The 25980-nt window shown below is 40.8% G+C and overlaps 1 protein-coding gene across 1 annotated transcript; it reads left to right on the top strand.

The window, feature by feature from the left end:
- phldb3 (pleckstrin homology-like domain, family B, member 3) lies at positions 1–24114 on the top strand. The gene is made up of 15 exons (XM_070911999.1): positions 1–445; positions 8950–9098; positions 9312–9422; positions 9950–10081; positions 10511–10639; positions 12363–12542; positions 15370–15474; positions 17802–17903; positions 18230–18317; positions 18842–19010; positions 20122–20203; positions 20600–20749; positions 21780–21990; positions 22244–22329; positions 23253–24114. Exons 2-15 carry the CDS (start codon positions 8952–8954, stop codon positions 23385–23387), a joined length of 1827 nt encoding a protein of 608 aa, XP_070768100.1. The 5' UTR covers positions 1–445; positions 8950–8951; the 3' UTR covers positions 23388–24114.
- The last annotated feature ends 1866 nt before the right edge of the window (positions 24115–25980 follow it).

Here is a 25980-nt window from a genome sequence, read left to right as displayed (position 1 = left end):
GCTGTTGGGCTTTTGGTTTGTCCCTGCAACACAAAACACCGTTTATGAGTCGACACCCGCCTCCGTCGTCGCCCTCCTCCGCGTGCTTCCAGTTCAATGTCACCTGTTGACGCCGACAGCCGCTCGCACTGACCTGTCATGTTTCCTGGGAGGGATTGAATCAAACCAGGTGAAGATAAAAAACAAAACAAAAAACACCCCCAGCGGAACAAAAAGGGAGATAACGTGGGTGTCAGCCGAACAGCAAACAGTCGGTGAGCTCGGAGCAACTTTACGCGATCCTGGCTTGTGTGACTAAAAGTGAAAGCGCGTTTAAAAGTTTTCTGAAGTGACGTTTCGATACGGGTTTTTTTCGCGTTTCCCCTCTTTTGATTTTGCCACCATGTAGTGAGTGAATTGGAGGACCCACAACTCTTGTCGTTTTACGTTGGAGCGCGTTTTCCAGGTAAGAGTTTGCTTTAATTCAAACGGGTCTTGTTTGGAGGAGGAAACCCTTTCTGCTGACTTGGCACAACAAAAACAACCTACACAAAGCTCATGCAGTTCCTCTTGTGCATATCAGGCAAGAAACAGCTTCCCACGCGAGACCAAATGTGCTCAAATAGTAGCTCTGACATTAATGTGTGTGTAGCTGACATGGGGAAGTTGGGAGTCCCCCATCACATCTCCTTTTTCATCCCTCTGCTGCCATAACAAAAGAGAAAAGCCTCCTGATGTTGAATGCATGTACAGAGAAAAACTACCTTCTTGCTGACACTATCTGAATTATTTGGCTGGGATTGTGAAATAGTTCTGGTTCATTGATTCATAATGTTTAGTCCCGCCTTTTTTTGTCTAAATAATTAAGATTATTCATTCCTTATCTGTGAAAATGCTCACAGCAACTTTCTCTGAGCTAAACTGCTGCTTCTCAGTGAGACCCTGTCCCATGACAATAACCTCGGTTTACATAAATTCCCCTTTTGTTTACAGTGACCCTGGAGTTATCTGGCATTTTATCCCTCCATCAGCACATACAGGGTAAACAGGGTGGGTGGGAGTGTAGGTAGACGGAGGGTTTGTTGTCTGGGGAAGTTCTGCCTTTAGTTATTCTCACACACACACACACACACACACTTGCCTTGTTTTGACCTGCTTTGGACAAATCTGTGTCTGAGCCCTGCATCCTAGGCTGTCATTAATGGATCACTCTTTTCTTGCATCACAAGTCCCAGAGATTTACTCAGGCCAAAGGAATCTCTGTCAGTGCAGTTGAACCGGTGCTGATGCCAGGAGTTAAACACAGTAGCAAGAGGCAAACTGATACTTATACCTTAATATCTTCATTTGTTATTTCCATTGATGAGATTTTCTAATGTGTCGGCCTAGTTAAAGCCTACAGGTAGATGTATGTAAGGCTTAAAGGAAGGGCAAGTCAGCTTCTCTGACACATTCAATGCATTTCAGCAGGGCTGCAACTAATGACGAGCCTTTTTCAGAGCACATATTTTCACTGGTCATAGCAGGATAACCACAGGTGTTACTAATTACATTAGCGATGGTCCCCGTTCTGTTCAAGTGTCCCAGTGAGCCTTGACAGTGTGACAGGAAACTGAAACTGCTAAGTGGAATTCAGCCATAATTAATGTTATTATTTACACCTGCGCTTTTCATTATCGATTACTGTATTATCTGTTTAATGTATGAAATGTCACTAAATAGTGCAAAATGCCCATTCACATAGCTTTTTTTAGTCCGACTAAATAGCTCTAAAACTAAAAGATATTCAATTTACAGTTTTATAAAACAGAGGAGAGCAGCAAATCCTCACATTGGAGAAAAACATTTTTGCTATTGGTTGCTTTTGATGAATTACTATTTACAAATCAGTGGGGTTTTTTCAGCTTTACATAGCAGGAGTTACTTTGAGACGAAGCATTGACATTTTCTGTACTCGCTCTCCTTCAGCTGGTTTTCCTACATTTCCCAGAGTTGTTGATATGCACCCTTTAATGCAGCATGGTCTGTGGCAGCGTTGCATTCTGGTCAGTTGAGGCTGTTTGTAGGGCTGGATATCGAATCTCAATGCTTTTTTTGTTGATTTGACCACAATTTGACCTAAACCATAACCTAGAGTATCAAACTGTAATGAGAGTACTGATCTTATGTACTTTTATCAGATAATACCTGATCTGAATCCTGGTTTTGAAAAAGATTGGACTTCTTTAGAGTCTATTCAAGCAAAGTTTGAGTTTGGCTGCTAGTGTTTAGACAGCATTCAACATTTAAGAAAGGTGGTGCTGGAACCGGTATATCGGCTTCCTCCACATTAGATTTCTCCTAATCTTTAAGCCTAGATCTGGAGAATAGTCCGACATTAGATTCTGTGGGACTGACCCCACAACCTTATAAGTACAACTGATGATTGAAATAGCAGAAAAATCTTCCACGCATAAAGCTGCCATTGTAGTCGCTGCCCAACATTTCACACTGACATCAGCTCGTCAGCCAATTTTCCACAGGAATGTAGAAAAATACACCACAAAACAACAGAATGAGCCCAGAAATGCAATGTCCAATACCACTAGCTTTTTTTTTAACAGTGCTGAAGTATTTTAGGTTGTTTGTTTTCCTTGTAATAGTCATCTTCATTGATTCAAAATGGATAGAACTATGTTGTCGGTATTTTCTTTCATGTGAGGTGTCAGGCAGGACTTCTCACTCTTTTTCGCAGTCTCGCAGTGACAGCTGGGTGACAGCCAAAACTCCCTCCTCTCACCTGCTTTTCTTGCTCACAAACATGTTCTGCGATGACAGCTTCCTCTTCCTCGGTGCCGAGCCTGCATGAGCCACATGTAGCAGATCCAGAGGTCGCTGCTGGGTAGTCCACAGCATTCAATCTGTCATATGACAGTGTGCTCTTTGCCCGAATGTAAGGACAGGTCCATAAAAATGTAAAGTTAGTGCACATAAACATTTAAACATATATAGGTTGACGTAACTTACTCATGCACACATATAGAGGCGTAGCCATTGCAGCTAATATTTCTCCTTTCATACAATGTAGCACAAACCAATTAGTGTACTGTGACACAAAGTAAAAGGTTTTCCAACCAAACCTCATTCTCCTAAAATGAGAGCAAGACTTCGTGTGTTTTTGTCTTTGGTTTGCGCCAAAGTGTAGCAGGGCCAGAGCAAGGAAGTGGCAAAAAAAGGGACTTCAGTGTCTCCATTTTGACAATAGAAATAGGAAAATTACTTATGCTCTCTGGAAACATTGTGTGCATAAAATGCTAATGTGATGATGTCAGGCCTGCTATTGAACAGAGAGTTTTAAAGACTAGAGATTTGGTCTGTTTGATGGAAGCCACAGCCTGTAATTGTAGCCAATAAAAAGAGTATGTGACTTGTCCTACTGGTTCACAAGGCTTAATAGCTGGTTTTGGTCTTATGCCTTCTGCAGATGAGAGGACACCACGTACAGTAACTAAAGAAGCATTTTGTCGTCTGGATTGTAGATCCAAGGCAATGCAGTACAATACAGTACAATGCAGTTCAAGGTCACAGTGAATGTATGTTGTGTTGAGCATGACTGATTTCACAACTTCCTAAACATGACAATCAGGTTAAGTAGAGTTTTTGAGTTTTAATCTTTTATTTTTCAGTCTTTTCAAAGTCTGCAATCAGAATCAGAAATACTTTATTGATCCCCGGGGGGAAATGACACAACCAGCAGAGGATCTGTTTTTGGTCAGTGCAAGATTTGTATAATGGCAATATTTCCTACAAAGTTCTCGCACTATAGAAAAGCTTATAGACGGGTGTGTTTGATCATAAATTCTGACTGTAAAAGAACCACAGAAGGTAAAATCCAAGCACGTAGGTGTTCTTTGCCCATATGAATTTCACCAGATGAAACGTCGTAAATGAAGTGAGTCCGTGTGATCGACAGTGTGCGGGATTTAAAGGAAAACAAAATAGAGTTTGAAGTGAGATCGGTCGTCTTCATGTTGTGCCACATTGGAAATTACAGAGCTAACACACATCACCTGTCTACTGTTTACACTGCAGTGCACAGTAACCCAGAGTCCCTGTCGAAGCTGGACTACTCAAAAAAACAGTTCCGTCATTCATTAAAAGAGATCAAAAAGTTGTAAGAGAGGCAAGTTTTCATATGTAACCTACTGTTATTGTGATATTTGTTTATACTGTGTCTGTGTCCCTCAGACCATCAATATGTAATAAATTGTAATTTTAGTCATCAATTTGAGTAGACTGAGAGAGACTTGACCTCCAAGCCCGGCCTCTGTGGATTAATTCGTCATTGTAGTCAGCCCCCCTCTTTACAGGGCGGTTTTGCTCACATGCTCCATGTGTGACTTGTTTTCCCTATAGTGCCCTTGCATTGAACACATAGTGACGGGCTGTAATCAGCATTCACACCCACTCAGAGCATGCCACCGTCAGAGCTCTTTTGTCCTGCGTGTTGCCGGTGGAATATAGCCGTTGTCATTGTTGACTTTATGGTTTTGTGTACACAATGCTTAGCCCCACTTTTCCTTTTAGAGGGGTCCTGACGAGGTAATTTCACAGCGTTACTGTGTGTTATTTTCATCCTTTACAGAATATGCTGTTTTCAGTCAAACATTATATATGCTTCAGGTCTTCAGTATGTTGTCAGTATGTCTCTGCCCCACTAACATGTTGCAAAGACAGTAGTACAGTTGTACAGAGGGACACTACACAACATATTCAAGGGGCACTCCACCAGTTGTACACATTAAATAAAGTATTCTCGTCGCAATGAAACTGTTCAGTCGGTGAATAAAGTCTTCTGATGACGTCATCAGGGTTATCTCAGCTTGGACTTGAGACTTCGCTGATTTTACACGTCAAAGTCTGTTTACAGGTCTTGGGGAGTCCTAGTACGTACGTGAAAAAAGCCTTTTGTGGCTCCAGAGAGCTGCATGAAGTCTGATAAACTGTGGCCCCGACAGCGCTGGTTTGGGGCCGAAGTTTGAAAATGACCAGAAATCTGGGGGTGTGGAGTGAGAAAGACGCGAATTTACCAGACCTCTGTAGCCCGCTCCAAATCTCTGCTTGAAGCTAGCGGCTTGAGGCTACTCTCCCATCAAACAGTCTGTGAGTTGCACTGTGGGTAATGTAGGCCCCAGGTTTTGACGAGGAAGAAGAAGAATGCGTGGAATAAAAAACATGAAATCTGCGGTTCTGATGTTCGTACTTTCATAAAAAACTAGTTTCATTTCTAATTAGCCAACATTTTGTACTAATAATAATATTCATTGATAACTTGCAATTTACTACAATATATTGCTGCCACGCTGAAGGAAAAAAACCTGCTGAGTTTCAAGATTCTCTCTTTAGAACAAGATATTTTCATGTTGTAAGGACATATTTCCCCCATAAGATATGTTCTTATGTCATCTGATTTCATTGGTATATGTCATATTGGTACGCTGTAATATCTTCAACATACCAAATATTTTCCTTATAAAATGAGAGAAAACGAACGTCATCATGTTGTTCATAGTCTTGTTATAATTTGCTGTGTACTTCCAGAGTTCTACTGTAGATGATTATTGAAAAGTCTTATTTTGTCTTCATCTCAGCTCTTCAAGTAACGAACAACATGGCAGCTAATGAAATGTTCTGGATAAAATCCATCAGTGTATCTGTATGTGACCACTGAGTCAGCAGGTTGTCTCTGTAGAAAGTGGGATTTCTATCTTTGCTATAAAGTTAAAAGAGACCCTGATGAAGCAGCAGCATTGAAAGGTACAGAAATTCAAGTGATAGTCTTGTTTGTATTTACTGCATGTAGTCACTTTTCTCATGCAGCAGGACACAAACTATTGAATGACTTCTATCTGGATTATTTGAGATTAAACACAACTGATATGAATGGAGATGGCTGCAACTTCAGTGGAGCCTCAGAGTGAAAGAAAGAATGATAAGACTGCTGATTCGAGCACATGGTGAGACAATATGACACGAGTAGCCTTCTGTTGTGTTGTGAAACATACATAACTCTCTCACACTGGTCTGACTGTGTGTGTGTGTGTTTTGTGTTCTGGTGAATCAGCTGTTGCTGGTCATTGCTGATCTGTGGTTGATAATTAGCACTGCAGGCTGATATGGAGTCCTGAAGCCTTCTAGAGTTGAGGGTTATGTCTTGTGTTACCTCTGGGTAGTCATTACATAACTCATACACACAAACACACACACAAACACATGCATACTTGATGTTGAACTGCGTCTCTGTTCGCTCCCTCTCTTCTATCTTATTCTCCAGAGGCGCTCCCCTCCCCGCAATCAAGTCCAATTATTTTGGGCACAAAACTGTGTTTTGTTCTTTGATCTGGCTCTCAGGCTGAACTTTGCCCAATTTCTTTCTTTTTCTGCATGTACTTACCTTTTTTTTTATCCATAGTTGATGCTCCTCTAACTGTCTCCTACTGCCTCACTCTCTCTTGTTTTGTCAATGCATTGTGTTTGTTTAGCCTTTTGTTTGTTGCTGATACATGAAAGCATGGACTTTACTCCTGAATGCCTCTCTCTCTCTCTCTCTCTCTCTCTCTCTCTCTCTCTCTCTCTCTCTCTCTCTCTCTCTCTCTCTCTCTCTCTCTCTGTGTTGATAGTGTATCTGAGTGGACTTTAGCTAGAGGTCACACAGCAAATGCTTGCACTGATGTTTGTTCGGATGATAATGTAACTCAGTGTGAAGCTCTCTCTGCCTTGTTTTCCCTAGAAGTTGACAGCTTTCACTGGACATCAGAGCACAGTAGAAAGTATTAGAAGTGGGACAAATGATACAAGTACAGTAATATATAGTAATATGTTCCCCTGAGATACTGGAGAGGAGGTGCATTTTGTTTTACTCTATACCTTTAACCTCTGAACTCTTCATGAATGTGTTGCTATGTGTGTCTGTAAACTTTGTTGCAGAACATTTTGTCTCAGTCTTTTATAACATTCTGGGAAACTTGAAGAACTTCATTACACCCTAAATAAACACCATTAGCAAATGTATGTCTACAGATATTGTGATTTATCATTGATGAGTGTCTTGCAATGAACACTACTAATAGGACAGTAGGATCAATTTAAATATAATGCCATTGTTATTATTGGCATCAAATTGTCCCTTTACATAAGAACAATATATACTTCTTTAAAATACAGTTTCAGATTGGCTGGCATCTGTCTGTTAAAAATCATTTCATTTTACTTAGAGACCCTGATGCATAATCTGCTGCTCATATGTGTTTTTTTTGCTTTTTTTCCCCCACTTTCTCTCTCTGGAAGTATTTTCTGAGCTGTGAAATGACTTTACTGTAAACTGCTGTGGTCAGTGTCTTCTTGCTAAAAAAATGTTTTTATAAACTTCTCCTTTATAAAAATGTGGGTGTTTTCTGTGAAACCGCATGGAAACACATCAGTGACTTTTATCCTTCAAGTAGGTGTCAGCCCTGAAAGTTCAGTTGAACTCTTCGTCTTGCTTGTTAACTTGATTCATCAGTTATAGCAAAAATAGAGCAGAAATAACCTTTTATGAAAGCCTCATTAGGATCCAATCAGCTAAGTAATAGTTAAGAAAAAAACATAACCTCTTGTTTATTCTTACAGTCCCACCACACGGACCATTATATCCTTATAAAGGCAAGTAACAATGGTTTAGTGCTCGTTTTATAGGTGCAGATTTTACCTTTTTTCTTTCCTGGACCCAAGTTTATGGATATTGATGATCAACCAGTAAACATGATTTTCACCAGTGATTACAGTCTGGTGGAGTTGGATGACACCCATGAGAAATATTTGTATTTTTCCTCTCTGAACATTGTTGCGTTCTGGATCCATGGACACCTCCTGTAAAGGTGCAGCTGCACATTTGGTGCATCACTAGAAACAAGACACTGGCCTTTTACATTTTACATTCCACTTCCTGCTGTTTTGTCTTTCCTCTGTCTGTCCGTGCCCCCCCTCTCTCCCCCTCTCTCTCGATGTCAGTGTGCCAGTCGTTGTTTGGAAGCCCTCACTCATATCTAGGCTGTATATTTATCTCTGTGCTTCCACTCTGCCTGCATTCCCTGCAGCCTAATAAGGTCTGGATACAAGGAGAGAGGGAGGGCACAGAGGGCGAGGGAAGATGGTGGGAAAAGGTTGGACAATAGGAATCAAAAGTATTTTCCCACAAATTGGTTTTGGTCTGTGCACACATGCGTGTTCCTGCTAGCAGGCATGTTTTTGTGTAAAGAGAGACCACACAGTAGAGGACTAAAGGGCAAAATAGAATAGAGACCAGGATAATATAGGCCTTTAGGTTGACATGTTCCCAAATGTTGGAAAGCACTTTGATGTAGAACGGTGTAAACACTATATAATGATATTTGATCTGGTAAATGTGACAGAGAGAACAAAAAAAGAACAACATAAAAGTACTTCAAAGTCTGTTCTGATGTGCACCAACATTTTTGTGGGAGATTTCTCCTTGTAGTTTTTCATTGATTGTTCCATTCATATACTGTCTCGCTGCTGATGCACATCAAAGGCCTCCAACAGAAAAGACGGTTTATCACGCTTACGTTTACACATTTATCACACTCACGTGTCCACACACACTACAGACCTTCGTTAGGAGACAGACCCTGAAACACAACCACAAACCATCGGCCACATCCTGAATTTTCCCTTCTCTTTCGCTATTGCTTCCTCTTCACTGCTGGGTGTTTTCTCCACTGGTTTCTGGAAGCCGGGGGGGATTTCTGTGTTTTAAAGTGCTTTTTGCAGTACCGCTCAGCTGTGATATCCCCTGTGTGAACTGTCACCTGATCCCTCATACGCCTTCAACCAAGCAGCAGATTAGATTACCACAATATTCACCAAAGTCAGCCAGACCGCCACCCCCCCCTGCTGTGTAGCTCTCATTAACTGCCTCGCCTGTCCCTTTAGAAATGCCCCAACATAACATGGAGAGCACCAGGAGCCAGTGGCAGCAGGGGCTCCGGCCGCCATGGATCACCAGAGTGGCTGGAGGTCAAAGCCCCGCCTCCTCAGGGGCAGAGTCAGATACAGAGAGCAGCAGCACGGAGAGTGAGAAGGTAAGCGAGTGAGATGAAGCTGTTGATGATGGTGATGCAGCAATTTCCCCGGCCCTTGTCAAACGATGTGGTGGTGGCACATGAAATCATGTTCTGCACCTAAGAAGAAAGAAGCAGCGCGCTCCCTGCAGTTTAACCAACACACGTAACTGTTTACTGTTTTAAAACTTGCAAGTGGTGACTTTGTCTACTGTTTTTCCCCTTTTCTGTCAGTCCTGCATTAAAAGGCTGGAGGTGGGCCCACCGAGGTTCTTGCCGTTGCCCTCAATGCTCCAACAGCGAATCACAGAGATCGACCAACAGAAGGAGGAACTAAAGATTGAGGTGAGCATGTTAGATGATTGTGGCCCAATCACAAAAACTTAACTTAACTTTTTTTTACATATATGATGAAATATGATTAAATATCTGTGGGTTTTGGACTGTTGGTTGGACAAAATGAGCAACTTAAAGATCTCACCTTGGGCTCTGAGAAATTGTGACATATTTTTTCACTTCTCACATTTCTTGACATTTCATAGACTTAAGTATTAATCGATTAATTGAGGAAATAATCTTCAGATGAATCGATATGAAAATAATAATAATAAATAGCCCTAGAATTAATTAAAGAATATTTAAGAAGAATATACCATCTTTTGCTAAATGGTTTCATTAAGGGTTCTTTTTAGTCGCCGTGTTCAAGGAAACGCTAAAATTATTTCGATCGCGTCTCTGCTGAGGTCTGCACATTTAAATCTCCAAACCATTTCCAGACATCGACACAGTCACGGTAAAGGAATGCGTATCTGTGACTTGCTCAAGCTCTGGTCAATATGATTCAGCTCAGTGGCGTCTGCTGTCATTTTCAGCTGCAGCTGGAGATCGCCCTGCTGCAGGGCGAGCTGCAGACGGAGAGGAAGCAGCTGCACAGACACACACAGAAGCTGCAGGCTCTACAGCAGGAGGCCAGACAGACGCACGGACACACCGGCAGACAAAAGGTACCATGGAAATAAAATGAACATCACACATCGCACGTTTTTCATGGCTTACAGACGTATATGTTGCATTTGTTTTATGTCATTTCTTCCTTCTTGGAGAAAATGAAGACTACTAGTGTTGATGTAGCCTTTAAATGGATTAACTTGAGCATCACAATCACAACAGAAAAAAAAGTTGGCTTAAGGAATTTCACATGTAGAAATGTGTGGGCTCGTAATGGTCCACTAATATAACACAAGATCATGTTAAGTAAAGTAAATTCCCATGCAATGATTGTTGGAGTAGAGCTGGTTTGAAGTCAGATGTCTGCGGTCTTTCAGAACAAACTCTGTAAACATGCTTGTGAAATTGACTTTTTTTTGTTATTAAAAGTTTGGTGATGACTGTACTCTTGCGTCACTCCTTTCTTGCCATGTCTGTAACTGCAGGAGCGAGAGAGTCTGGAACAGGAAAGACGCAGGGTGGAGGAACTGAAGAGGAGGTGTGAGGAGAAGAAGAAACTGATCCTAGGTCAGCCAGAGAGCCAGAGAGAACAGCTAACACTGCAGCTGCAGCAGGTGAGTGGCTGAGCTGCACACAGCTTCTTAAGAAGCAACGTAAAAAGAAACTTTTTATGATAAATTGATGATGATGTCTTAAACATATTCATATGTTTCAGCTCTTTTTCTGTCTGTCAATAAGCACTCTGGTCACCTTTACGTAAAAATCACGACAGGATTCTTAATAGAGCGTCACTTCCAAGACGGCACAAGTCTGAACTGAATATCAGATTAACTGAAAGGCCGCAGGAGCACAAGGTGACATGCAAAGAGAGAGACAGAGCCTTCTAAGATCACTGTAAAAATATGTATCTCTTATGGACGAAGAAAATACAATCAGTTTGATTAACTACGAAACACTGTGAAAGACTCTTCTCAGGTCACATGAATCTATGAAAACTATTTTACCCCCTCAAGTTGTGACCGGGGGGAAAAAAGTACAGTAACAATCTGCCAAATCTCCCACAACTGAGCAGCCATTAGGAACTTGAAATACATCTAAGTCTGAATCACTTGAAGAGACGGATGAAGCATGTTACGTCACTTATTCTATGTCTGACACACAAGTATCCTCACTCTGCTTCTACAACACAACTGATCAGTATAGCTGTAGTCTGACAGATACGCTTCCTGGAAATTGTGGTAATCAATCTAGCAAGGTGATGTTATCTAAATCCAAAATCTATTAGATTAGAAGTGATTCACTTAACAGTCAAAACCAGCACAAAACTGGCCTGTGTTTATTTACTGCTTCTGAGAGAGTTTAGGTTGTGAAATGTGTCAAATATCAGTTGACAGTTTTTGGATCAGTGCACTTCAGTCTCTACGTCATGTGGATTGTCTAATCTTGCTGAATTTGTTTATTAAGGAAAATGTAATAAATGATGTTGTTGGCAGTTATCCAAATGAAAAATAAAACTACAACTGATACTCATGTGCTGTTTTGGCTCTGAAGCACAGGGTGTGTTGGCATCGGTGCTGACTCCTACATAATGTTGTTTTTTGGTTTCACAAAGTGTGATTGTTCAGTACCTGTCCAACCTGACACACACACACACACACACACACACACACACACAGGATGTGTATTGTTCCTTGTGAATGTGACGGAACAAGATGGGAGGCCTCCTTGTTTTAAAAGCAGTGTTTAATGACATGTTTGGTGCAGTCCAGCAGCAGGTCGTTACTTTATGTTTTGACATGTCAGATTTATTTGGAAAGAACTTTTAGAAACTGGTTTGTCACAAATTGCGCCACACAGAGAAAACAGAGGACTTAAGTACATACTGCACAAGAACAAGAGTGCAGGTATTTCAGTTTTGAAACAATGAGGCTGTACAAGTTTTTACTTCCACCTCCAACATGTCTTTTAATGGAAGCATTAAAACCAGTGTTTATATAAGTACTAAGAAATACAAATTGCCAGAAGTTGTTCTGAATTAATAAATGTTCAGTCAAAAAAAGTTTCATGCCTTTTATCTGCAACATCTGCATGTGGTTGCACACAAACTCATCTGGCATGAAAATAAAAGACATGTAGACATGTTCTTTAAATTAGTGGTCATCTTAATATGAACATAATATTGTCATTTTGTGGAGGGAATTAGGTTGAATTCTTGTATAACTAATAACACAATACTACAGTATATCCATAGTGCCTTATGCATACTTTCATTCACTGTCAGTATGAAATAAAAACAATAAACTGGTTATATTATTTGTTGCTGTGTCTTCAATGCAGGAGAGAGAGGCGATGGAAGCAGCAGTTCGGGCCTTTGAGGACTGGGAGTTTCGCGTGCTGGAGCAAGAGAGCGGCATTGATGAGGAGGACGAGAGCGCGACGGACAGAGAGAAGGGAGAGAGTGAAGGGGAGATGGACAAGGAAATCTCATGTCAGCAGCGTGCGGTCAACACTGCACAGGTAAACAACGTGTCGTAGAGGGAATTTGTCCGAGAATTTCCCAGCTGCTCCTGACGTGTTGTACCGGTCTGCAGCTTATCTGCGCGTCATGTGCTTCATGTCAGTGTTGGGATTAACTTTCACACAAACTTCCCTTCAATGCAGATTTATGACATCAGAATTGTGCATATAGCAAGTGGACAAAATAACAGGAACACCTACATTCGAGCTCTACAATCATAAAGTTTATAATGTTCAGTTTTTTTGTTTAGACTGACTGATTTTCTTGCACAGCCACTCATCTCTATTATTTGTGATTGACACAAATCAGAGCAGAGGTCCAACAGAAACCTTCAGTGAATCTGCTTTTTCTTTCCTTCCTTATGTGACTTAAGAAAACGTTACTCTTCTTGCTGAAACATTTTGCACCGTCCTCCCTTTGTGAGCTTCTGAAATTCATTTTCTTCTTTTCAGAGTTAAAATAAGGAGAGGGCAGACCAGAAAGTGAACTTGAAAGCCACAGATCTGAGCTCCTCCTGCAATACTCGCAGAGTTGTTGGCATTGATCAACAAAGCTATAACTCTTGCTCAGATACTATTTTTGTACTGTAGCACAGTGAAAATCATTTTTATTGGCTTATTAGCCCTGAAGGACTCACTGCCACATTAAAAGGGATTATTTGGAATTACAGTACGCATACATACACACTCTCCTCTCCCGTCACAGTCCACGGTTGCTATGGCAGGTTAAGACTTGCCCTCCTACCTCCCCCCTCCCGTCAAATCAGGACACGAACATGAACTCTTCACCTCACTCTCACCAGCATCACCCTGACACTGTCACATGACCCTGTACAGCAAGCTTAATTACATCAGAGGCCGCCATGAGAGAGAAATCAACAGAGCAAGACAGATGGAAAGATAAAACACATGAGGGGATTTGGAACATTTTGGAGCAAGGATACATTGTTATGGCTAAAATGATAATTATCTCAATACTGAACAAAATAATCCTGATTCTTTTTATTCATGTTACTCAGTCATATTAGGGGGCACAATGCAGTAGTTGTATTGAACTTCAGCATTTTGAATTGGCAGAAAACTGCTGTGATTATTATTTACAGGTTGATTTAAATTTTTTTAAATCAAAATAAATATTCTTGACATAAAACAATACTGCCACCATATCATGCTTCACCTTAATTTTACAACCTCTTTTTTGGGAAGCAGTCTGCATGAAAAACTCCTGCGATTGGCAGTTTACTTTAATATTGTGTATTTGACCCGCACTTCACATGCTCGCCCTAACAGTTCCTGCGTTGTGAGCTCATATTTACAAAGACATCGCAATCAGATGCCTCTAATTCTGAAATGTGAAGGAGGTGAGAAAGATGCAGAAGTTGATTGACGACTCTGTCCTGAAATATCCTGCAAGACAATGTTTTGCTGTATAAAAAGGACTAACAGCCATGCTAGCCGCGCTGTGAGGCTGCACAGGCTGCACAGGCTGCACAGTGGTAACGTCAGCATGCTAACATGCTCACAATAACAAAGCTAACATGCTCATGTTTAGCAGGTATAATGCAATAATAATGATAAAGTTCACCATCTTAACTTAGAGGTTTGGCATGCTAATGTGTGTTAATTATCACTAAACCCAGAGTACAGCTGAGGCTGATGGGAATGTTATTAGTTTTGCAGGTATTTGGCCATAAACCAAAGATTTGGACAAATCTAAAAACTTTGACCTGATGAAGGCGCTAGAGGAAAAGTCAGAGGATCACCAAGGTCTTTACAATTAATCATGAGAGGGATGTACATGTCAAATTTTATGGCAATTCATCCACTATTTGCCGAGACAAATGTCAACCTCACAGTGACACTAGAATGAAAGTCGGGATCAGAGAGATTCATCCTGTTTCAGTCTGGACCAACCGACTGACAGACTAATAGAAAATGTAATGTCTAACAGACATTGCCATCCATAGAGCCATGTGACGCTAGCATGGCTAAAAAGGGTGGTTAATGAATGCTAACAGAAGCTTTATTGACTTTCTCTTACCTAAAGGCAATGGTCAAAGGTCAGTAAAAGATCTCTTGAAACTCATGTATCTAATTCATTTCTGAAACCTCCACTATGTCCAAATGTTTCTGATTGCAAGAGAGCAACTGTAGAATCCTTGTGATCTTTGTTTACATTCTCACACAGGGAGTTCCAAAAGGCAGTTTTTCCGTTCACATATCGGATTCCACAAGAACATGTGCATATACACAATAGACAGATGGCGAACATAATATCAAATTGTTCCTCAATTAGCTGGAGTATGTAAGAGGAGGAGCGCAGAGTGAGAGAAGAAGAAGAGGGGGACTGTGTTGAGAAGGATGGTAGTTGACTCAGCTGCAGTGTGGCCTCGCCGCAGATGCTCATCTCTATACCCACTGTCTGTCTGTCTGTCTGTCTGTCTGTCTGTCTGTCTGTCTGTCTGTCTGTCTGTCTGTCTGTCTGTCTCTCACTGTGTCCTAAGGTGCAGATTTCACATCAGTCCATCATGTCTTTGAGTTGCACTCTCAGCCCTGCTGTCTCGTGTGTCTCATTGTCCGCTCATTAACTTGCAAAATGGATGTTTGATTTGCATCGTGTCTCGGCTCGGGGCTCTGCATTTAGCTCACACAACACACATGCCGTCACATCGGGATATATTTACCCAATATTAGATCACGACATAATGAAAAGATTAAGTAAACTGGGGCCAGCCAGATGAATCAGATGCAGCACATGACATTTCTTTTGAGGAGAAGGAACCGTATGGCAGTCCACGCTCATGGGAAGTATGTTGTGTATTTTCAGGAGCGAGTCCAGCAGTTAGAGAGACAGCTGAAGGAGATGGAGAGGGAGAAGGAGAGGGAGCTGAACGCCTTGAGGAAAACGAAGAGAGAACTCGTCCATACAACGGTGAGCAGGATTATTACTATTACTACAACTGCTGCTACTGTCTTTATGTTGGAAGTAGTACCGGAGATGGCTGTGTAAGAAATCCAACCCTACTTGAATATCTGAATTCTAAGTATAAAATGTATGCACATATTCTGCCCTCAAAAATTCCCACAATGGAATAAATGCGGTGTTGGTTTGCCTTAGATACAGTAGATGTATACATTAGCTTACCTATATCAGCTGTGTTAAAGCTGCGCTAACTTATTAACAATGACTCTGTAAAGTGAAAGGGGTCTATATATATATATATATATATATATATATATATATATAACAAAAAGCTCTGATAAATCTATATATGTATCTATAGATATATGTCTATATCCATAGATATATATCTATTTATCAAAAAGCTCTGATAAATCTATATATGTATCTATAGATATGTCTATATCTATAGATATATATCTATTTATCAAAAAGCTCTGATAAATCTATATATATATATATACAGATATAGATATATCTGTATATATATATATATAGATTTATATTATATATATATATATTATATATATATATTATATATATATTATTTATATATATAAAGCTCTGATAAACCAACTGTTCACTAACAGTACAACAAACAGACATAGTGACCAGGTGGTGAACAGAGTGGAGCATTTAGCAGCCAGACAGATAAAAGAGAGTGAATATTAGATGTACATTCATCAGACGGCCAGAAAAATGACTCCAAATTAATGTTAATTTCTGCTGGATCTGTAAATAGGCAATTGCTTGCTAACTTATTTGCCATATCAACTTTATAAAGTGATATTTTGTTAATGTTTACAGCTTGTTGCGCTGCCCCCAAGTGGCCAACAAATCAGCGAATGCAGATTTAGCTAATTAACTAATTAGTTTACGTTGATCGGCTGTACTAGCGAGCTAACTTACAGAAGGTGGTACAATGATATTGCATTTAGAGTAACTGAGGCTTTGTGTGAGATTGTTCACCCAACATAAATTTACCATGATGCATCGTGCAGACAGGGGAAAAGAAGTTGCTGTGTGTGCTAAACTTCAAAACATAATGTAACTTTTTATTTTCACTGAGCTTCAGTTCAATCAAAGATCCAGTGACTATTGGTTGGCTAGCAGTTTGAGGCCAGCCCACACTGCCATGTGTTAGCAGTGTTTATTATGAATAGTTGCTGTTCCAAAGTATGTGATTTTCTCAGTCACTAATTAAACTGCGCTGTGACTTTAGCGCACAGCCAGTGGTTTGCCTTTGATCAGACTTATGGCAGCAACAGTTAAAATGAGGAGGAGACGAGATCTGGACGAGGAAAAGGCAAATCAGAGAGAGGGAGAGAGAGAGAGAGAGAGAGGAGAGAGAGAGAGAGAGGGAGAGAGAGAGAAACTCAAGCTGGAGGGAGGGAAGTTAAGGATAGAGGGAGGAGTAAGCGATGTGAGGGAGGGCACTGTGTTTGTGAATGTGTGTGTACATGTGAGTGTATGTGTGGGGATGTGTGAGAAGGGAGAGAAGGAAAGCTGGGAGAAGTTTCACATCCTCGCAGCAAGCGGTAAGCTACAAAAATGCACTTGAATCGATCTGCATGGCTGACGGGCGTTTGTCAGAAAGGTGCCTTAATGTTTGGTTTCATGAGCTCTTCTAAATGAGAGAACGGGAACAGCTGGAGGGAGGGCAGAAGGGAGTGGCAGCACAGAGGAGGAGAGAGGGACAAGACAGTGTCAGACAACATGACCAAGTGTGCATGACTACAATATGACTGCATGCTGTAGTGAACTTTCAATGGTGAGAGATAGTTGTGTCTGAGAGAAAATGATTCATTCATTTTCTCTCAGACACAACTATCTCTCACCACAGGATCTCATTGTTGTGGGACATTGGAAGCATTTGTAATAGATTTTATTGGATATTTCCTAAATGTAGAATAAAACAATACCCAATGATGCTAGTGTAGAGTGAACAAGAGAGACAAGGGTTAAATGGTGGACTGCATGTGGCGACTGAATTGCTCATGTGTTTGTGCGTCAAGCAGGGAGGGAGGGTTGGAGGGAAAGATAGTGAGGCAATGATAATTTTTTAACTCATTACGATCCCTCTTGGGAGTGGAGTTTTCATTCTCAGCCACATGTGGTATGTCTAACTGCTTTTGTCCGTCACTGTATTTGGCATCTTTCCTGCCGCTCCATTTCATTTACACCGTTAAACTCATTGAATTAATTGAACTGTTTTTAAACTGTATTTGTACCTTGCAGCCAGTTTTCATCACAGATGCGTTACTGAATTTCAAATGAAATCTAATGCGGTCCTGCAGGTTCTCAAAGAGAAGAAGCCGCTCACTGATTGGTCGAACATCACCGGCTCAGCCCCCTGTATGATGTCACTTTCCCCTCTGACCGTTCACAAGCCTCCTCAGGTAGGAGCAGCGTGTCACCATGGATACACCATGTGTTTATAATAGGGCTGGGACTAATAATTATCGTCATTGAAATGGTAGAAAATATTGAAAAGCGTAACCTCTTAAAATGTCTTGTTTTGTCCGAACAACAGTCCAAATCTCAAATACTCACATTTGTCTGGGAGCTGTGAATTTTTTGGTATTAGAGCTTAAAAAAAGACTTAAATGATTGATTTATGATGTTTCATCACCTAATCGTTTCAGCTCTAAATTACAAGATTTAAGATGAAGTTTAAATGTCTGTGACGGAGCTCCCACTTACACTGTTGTCTTTCATTTCATAGGAACCATGCAGAGAATCAGTCAGTTTGCCCAGAAGACGGAGCTCGCATCGCAGCAACAAACTCACTGACAGGCCGCTCTCAGCGCAGGGTGAGCTGTTAACAGCCCTCTTTTTCTATTTTCTATTGTGCTCTTGATTGCTTAAGCCGAGAGCACAGCGATATAGAACAATAAACACACTCACTCTCTCTCTCTTCACTCATGCCCTCATTTTGTCTGACTGTTTGTTCAGTTCCCTCCCTTTTAGTCGAATTAAAGGTGTGTCCGTAGAGTCGACACGTTGTTATTACATCGGTAGAAAGCAGGATTTACCTGTTCAGACCGGACGAGTCAGAGAAGCGCATATATCCTTAAGCCTAAAATCTCCTCAGTTGTAACCATTTTTCACGCACACACGTATCTGTCATCAAATATCCGAGTAGCCTGATCTGCAAGGTCACGTCAAGGTGTTCGTCCTCCTTGCTCTAACTTGTTCCTGAATGCTGTGACTTGATCTAATGTAATTTATCATCTTTATACTGAAATTCTCTGACGTCACATGTTATATAAAGCTTTTCACGCTGACCGATGCATGTTGCTCTCGCGTGTCTTTCTCTATTTCCTTCCTCTCTCAGGGTTGGTGAGGACGCTTCCAGACAGCCAGACCCCAGAGGCTTTCATTTCCCCCCTCCCCTCCCATAGGCTCAGCAACGGGCACAGCAGCGGGCACAGACCTGGGACCAGCAACGGCGGCGGCGGGCTGCACGCTCCGTGCAACAGTACAACAAGCTCTCGCGCTGCCAGGTCAGTTACTTCACTGCTCGTTTGATGACCACTTTTTAAAAGAGCGGAATGAAGAATGGCTTTTAAAAGTTTGTGTGCTTCTTTAGCTTTTATATTTGCAACAGTAGGGGCAGGAATGCATTTTTTATAGTTCACACCTTTGCTCACTGGATTGAGAAATCTGGAGAGTGTTAAGGGTTTTATTTCAGAACACCACTGTGAGGAGGAGATCATTCCAGTTTGGGTCTTATTTTCAAAGTTTTGGCCTATTGGTTATGATAACAATGTGCTTGACAAAGTAATTGTTGAGATCTGGGAACAAGCCGCCATCGCTGCAACAAAATCTGACGGAGCAACAAACGAGCAGTCGGACAATCAGACAGGAAGTAAACAAACCAACACTTTAAACAGATTATCTAAAGCACTTCATGAAACGTCTGTAATAACTGTGTGCACACAAGTGTGGTTGGTCAAAGTTATGGTAGGTTAAAGTAGGTCAAGCATCGGACAGTAAAATAAAAAAACTGGTCATGCTCCTCGCCCCATCAGACGTCTCTTCAGCACGGTTGACACTTTCCCAGATCTTATCTTGGTAAGTGCAACGTCATCATTACGGATAGGAACCACAAACCAAACCAAAATAATCCTTTCAGGAATTTTACAATTCTTGGCCCAGAAACACACTAATTGTAACTGTCTATATCAACAACTAACACACAGCAGCAAGCAACAGTTAGGTGTAGTATATTGTGTTAACAGGGGTAAACAGAGTGCAAAGCTAGGCAGTAGCAGTACAGTTAGTTAGTTAGTCGTGTTATTTATGTGTCCAGCCCATGTGGACCTATAAACCACCAAGAAATACTGTTGTAGTAGTGAACATTTGTCAGACATGAACATAACCTCCTACATTACATTAAAACTGTCTTAATACTGTCGACATATGCACTCAATGTGCTGAAGGTGTCACTTCGGACTGATTCTCTGTGGTATGTTTGTATCTCAGGAGCCGGACAGCGCTCCAGTTGCATGAATAAACAATTTAATTGCAGTCTACACATACTGGGATTTGATGGACCTTTTCACTTATTCTGATCTGATCAATTGATGAATATAACTCCTCTTCCTCTCACAGCCCGTCTCTGTTGGATCTCCAGGAGATCGAGAGGAAACTGAGGGAAGCCAAGGCAGAGAGAGAGAGGCTACTCAGAGAGCGGGTGAGTCACCTGCCGTGGGAAACACTTGCTGACACCTCTAATCGCCCGCGACACACCGCATTAGACACGCCTGTCTCATCACTGACACCCACTCAGCTCACACATGATGGTCCAAGAAAACAGCCAGCAGATGTGTGGATGTTTGTAATGCATGTTTGCAGGATTGGCTAATGCCAAGATGGAAAAAGAGTTTAAAACTAGAAAGGGGAAGGCTCCGTGGTACATGTGTCTTTTTATTGATATCAAGTTTCTTTTTATGGATAGTTATTGTAAATACAACTCTATTAGAGCAGTATTATCATTGTCTTTCTACATTTGTTACCCTGAACGGGGTCATCACATACTTTGGGTATATACTGCGGATAATCATTTTCAACGATACATGTGTGCACCCAGGAAGAGCAACGGCGGTTGTTGTTGGAGGAGAGAAGGCAGAAAGAGCCGAACTCTCCCAGAACAGACCCACCAGAGCCAGAGACCCCACAAAAGCCAGAGCCAGAAACAAAGGTGCAACCAAAGGTCACTTCTCTCCCAAACTCCCCAGTGGTATGTATGAAATGACAACCGTAAAGCAGCGTCAAAGGCCCTGAAAACATATTTTCTCATTCACCTTCTTACTCTGAGCGATAGTTAAAAAGAGGATCAAAATCGAGGCAGCAGAACCAGAGATATCGTCTTGTTTACTCCAAGCATTCTTGTCAAAACCTGGCAACTACATTACCCACAATTCAACAACTTGAATGCTGACAGTTCAGTTAAAGGCTAATGTGGCCTTGAGCTGCCAGCTTTACAGTTGTGAGATGAGGAGCAGCCTACAGAGGTCTGTTAAGCTCTCTTCTTTCTTTCCCTAGATTTTTTTTCATTTTCAAATTTGTAGTCTTCAGCCCTAACCGCCAATTTTTCAGACTTCACGCAGAGCCGTCTGGAGCCACAAAAGGCTTTATGCAACTTTTCCACATATGCTGTAGTACTCCCCAAGGCCTGTTAACAGCCTTTGATGTGTAAATTTGATGAAGTTTCCTGGGGGGCTTTGATATCTGCTGCATTTTTAAATGATTTAATGAAAAAAGCCTTCTGATTTAGCCATAATTCTGTTGTTTGTAATAATAAGTGGAGCATTCTCCCATTTTGTAACACAGGCTTTCTGTTTTCGCAGGCTGAGTAGAACTCCCCTCGACTAATACATTCACTTTGTTGAAGTGGATGAAGTGTCCCTTAAGTCCAATATGTTCCTGAGTTTGAACATTTAACCTTATCAAAGGTTATTATCATTATTCGAGAACAGTATTAAATTAAATCTGTCAGGTCTACTCATAATGATTGTTTAAGCAATGTACTGTAAAGAGTGTGGGTCCAGGTAAAGCAGACACACTGAAGTAAATGTACAAGAGAAGTACAAAAAATCTTTTAAGGCCGTACAGACGTGCCCAGTATCATGATGCCATACAATGAAGTTTTTATCATCAGATCACAGAAGGTCAAAGCAAGGCTGTGAATGTTGTTAGTGTTTCCTCCATTTCTGTGGAAAACAGACTGCCTCTTTTAAACCACATCTAAACTCCACTTGTCTCTCCAGCAGCGCAGCCTGCCCCTCTTCCTCGCTCCCAACTTTGACCTCCGTGCCCACTTGGAGTCTCTGGGTCATGGAGTGGCCGGCTGCACGGACCTGCGGCTGACGTCTCGACGCTGTGCAGGCTTCCTGACCAAACGAGGGGGGAGGGTAAAGACCTGGAAGAAGAGATGGTTTCTGTTTGACATGGACCACAGACGACTAGCCTACTATACAGGTTAGACTGGCTGGGAGAGCGGTGTGTGTGCTCACCTACGGACTGCGTGTTTGCATGAATGGAAGCCTTCTGTGTGTCACACTAGCTGATCAGGCTTGTTGTTAAAAACATTGCATCAATAGCATTATTTCCAGTCTCCATCCTCCACTTATTGTGCTGTACATTCTATTGTATTGATAAAAAATGGATTACATTAAGAGAAAACAACTCAAATAGCAGCATTTTACATAGCATGCTTCTCCCTTTGCTGCAGACTGTGATGAGAGGAAGCTAAAGGGAGTCATCTACTTCCAGGCCATAGAAGAAGTCTACTACGACCATCTACGAACAGCCACTTCTGTGAGTTTTCATACACTTCACCAAAAAATCTGTCAAAGTCTGTAGAGTGTTTCCTCTGGCTGAAGCTCTGTGCCAAATGTCTGGACTTTGAATCTGCAGGGGAACAATTTGATGAATGCAGTTTAAACTGGACAAAACTGGACTGGTCTTATATACGATGTGCAGGCCAGTGTAGCCCAGTCGTGAATCCCGAAAAGTTGATTGGTGGTTAATATGTTTTAGGGCTAACATACACGGCCATCATTAAACATATTGTTATAATTCTGGGAACATCTTAGAGGTTGCCACTTGTTTGTCTCTTTGTCAGTTATTTGTCAGTTACTATTTCAACTGAACTAGAATCTCAGGATCTCATGTCGGGAATTTACTCCTCATGTCTACGTCTATTGTGGTGTATTCACATGACATAAAGTTTGTTTAATTGGTTAACTTAATGGGTCATTGGACCGATTATAGACATGGCAGATCTGCATGGGATTAAAGACACAGGCGATCTCTGTATTTACTCTTATCAGATATCAACAGCAGGTGTCAGGTAACACTAGCACTCCTGGGTAGAGCTTTATTTGCATCTCAGGTTTACAATTACACTAGAATTACCATGGGAAATCCTGTCATTTATATTTTGACATCAATCATCATGAGGAGTTTGTATATCTGCAAGTAAACAACAAAATAATTTGTCCTCGGTTGTGGAAAATAAGTACATTTACTCAAGTACAATTTTGAGGTACTTGTGTATTTCCATTTTATGCTATTTTCTACTTCTACTCCACTTTATTAAGTAGACAGCTATAGTTACTAGTTACTATCTCCCAGATAGTGAGATAAGTGACATCTTGAACAAATAAATCACCGTTATGGAAAAATCCCTTCAGTCCCGTCTTCATGACTTATCACATTGTTACTGTCTGTCCCTTCAGTCTCCGCGGCCCAGTCTGACGTTCTGTGTGAAGACATACGACCGTCTTTTCTTTCTGGTGGCCACCAATGCAGTATCCATGCGGATTTGGATGGACGTCATCGTCACGGCAACAGACGAGCACAGCCGCTATTGACCTCTTGCATATGTGACTGTAACATCCTTGAGCGAAGCTACTAGGGGGACAATGCATTTAGTCATTTTCCCCCGTCTGAGGGGCTGGTTTGGCTGAGAGATCCACCTTGGGCCGATTCTGTACCTGGACTCATGAATCTGTGGTCAAACCACGTGAGATGCAGAGGTGCAGCGTGATGATGGGCGAGATGTGCTCGAACACAGCGGAGGAAACTGTTACTGGAAGAGTGATGCTTCAGTGGTGACAGAGGTTCACCGCTGAACCAGCTGCAAACCACAAGCAGCTTAACACACCAGCAGGCACAGTGGGCGCCTGTTACTGGGAGGTTTCACTCTTTGAGCCTGACCCCCCCCCCTGCTGGTCACAGTCCAGCATTACTGGTGTACGCTACACCACAACACACTACAACAGGGAGTGGACACAATAATAGCAACTCTTGTGCGATATAATGCAATCAAATATTGCAGCCCAGCAATAAATACACCTTATTACACTGTCAGAGGTCTGGATTTGTGCTGTGATCATTTTTTGTGCTGTATTTTGTTTTGGATTGCTTCATATTGTCAAGTATTTCCATTAATATGTCCATATCCTGTGTCTTTGTTTTCATAAATTACATTTTCATGAATTAACTTATTATTTGGAAATTTATATGGGTTTGATATGCAAATAAATGAAGGCATACACTGTTATGAATGCACTATTAAATGTTTATTCATAAAAAGTTTGCTTTAGTTTGGTCTCTTTTTTTTTTTTTTTCAACCTAAATATTTATTGGCAATTATTAATTATTCATATGTTTTCCATCATTCATGCAGTCTTGATGGATTCATATGTAGCTCCCTCATGATGATGTTGTTTTCAGTGTTGCATATTGTCCTTATTTTTCTCATTTTTCTTCCAGTTGTGCCTCTTGTAGTCTCAAGATATGTGTCAGTTTTAACAGTATTTCAACAATTACTAGACTGGGTTATGTCTGGAACCCAGTCTAGTATTACTATGTTCTGTGTCGGGGCCCCTATTTTTTCCCACTTAATTGTAATAGCTTTTTAATAGTGTTTTAACCAAAGATCTCTCACTTCTTTTTACCACCATGCAAGATTGTTAGTATTTGTTGCAGAACTTTACCATTTTCCAAAACACTGTTATTTCCAAAAAATATGGGAGAGTGTAATTATGTAGTAAGTTGTAATGCACATGTATCTGCAGCAGGAGCCTGTGAGGTCATTTCTGCTCTTTTTAGGTGCTTACTGGAACTTAAACTATCTTCCTGTATTAGGGTTTAACTTCAATAACAATAAATATTAGCTTCAAACCGCGTGTACAACAATAACACACATAGTGTCTTCACTCACTGCAACACTTCATTAACACACTAGCACACTGTTATTGAGTTAAAGGACAATACATTGATTTTTGTCATGTTTTCGGCCGTTCTGCTTCAAATCACTGGTACTTAACTATTATTTTCTAATGCAAACCTCAACTGTTCTGCCTTTCATACAGCCATTTCAACTCATTACAGCACTATTTGAAAATCATCTTACAGTGTTGAAACATTTCCCACTTGGTGCGTTCAAAAAATCCAACCATTGAAACTTGCATAGCTGTCGGACAGCAATCTTTTTTTTTTTTTTTTAAATTATAATCAGCAACCAAATTCACATGGTCTTTTTCACAATGTTCATGTTAGCTTACATTTGTTGCAGTGGTTGAAGAGGGTTCAGAAAACCAGTCAGCCATTCAAAGCATTTATACAGTATTTATCTTCACTTCATTTTAATAGAATATTAGAACTGTTTCTAATACAAATTGACCCTCAACTAGATTGTCTATTTAAGTAATCGCATTTTTATAATGAGATTACTTACTATTCTTTTGTTTCTCTTCATTTCCTCTTCCTGTTAGAAATAACAAAATGGTCTGATGAAACAGGAAGTACTTTTGTGCTGAAACATTAGGCGTAATTCAGCTTCTTGTTGAAATCACAAAACATTGAACGAACTTCAGGAAATCTTCTGGCTCATAAAATATGCTTATCTTATATTGATTGATATAAAATTCTGGTTAGAGAAAATGTGTTATGTGATTCCCTTGGAAAACAACTGAGGGGACTTCACATTAATGTAGTATAGAGAATCAAAGCCCTGTTGTGCTGAGAGCCACTCCCCAGACAAATCTAGCAAGAGCTGAGTGTGGCATCCAAACAACGCCACCAGTCTGACATGACTCAGTAGTTGGATTATCACCACTGACCCTTCAATGCTGGTAAAAACCTTTCTTTGCTCCTTTATCAATTTCAAAAACATTGAATCAGATACTTCAACATCAAGTCAGGAGTTGTGTATTTAAATCTCAAATGTGCTCTTTTCTTCCAGAAAATAAAGACACTGTATGCTGAACATCATTGTTGGCTGTAAGGTAAGACTTAATTTTCACTAAACTCAAATGATTGCGAGCTGCAAAATGATGTCACATACTGTAAGTCTGACTTGTCTTGTTAATTCATGCAGCGCCGTACAGAAATAAATTCTTATTTCTGTGTCACAAACTTACTTGAGCGGTCTACCTTAACAATCATAAAATACTTGTG

Source organism: Enoplosus armatus, chromosome 9, assembly GCF_043641665.1.
Source record: "Enoplosus armatus isolate fEnoArm2 chromosome 9, fEnoArm2.hap1, whole genome shotgun sequence".
NCBI lineage: Eukaryota > Metazoa > Chordata > Actinopteri > Centrarchiformes > Enoplosidae > Enoplosus > Enoplosus armatus.
The sequence above is the reverse complement of the archived record's forward strand: the minus strand, read 5'-3'. Positions and strand labels throughout refer to the sequence as shown.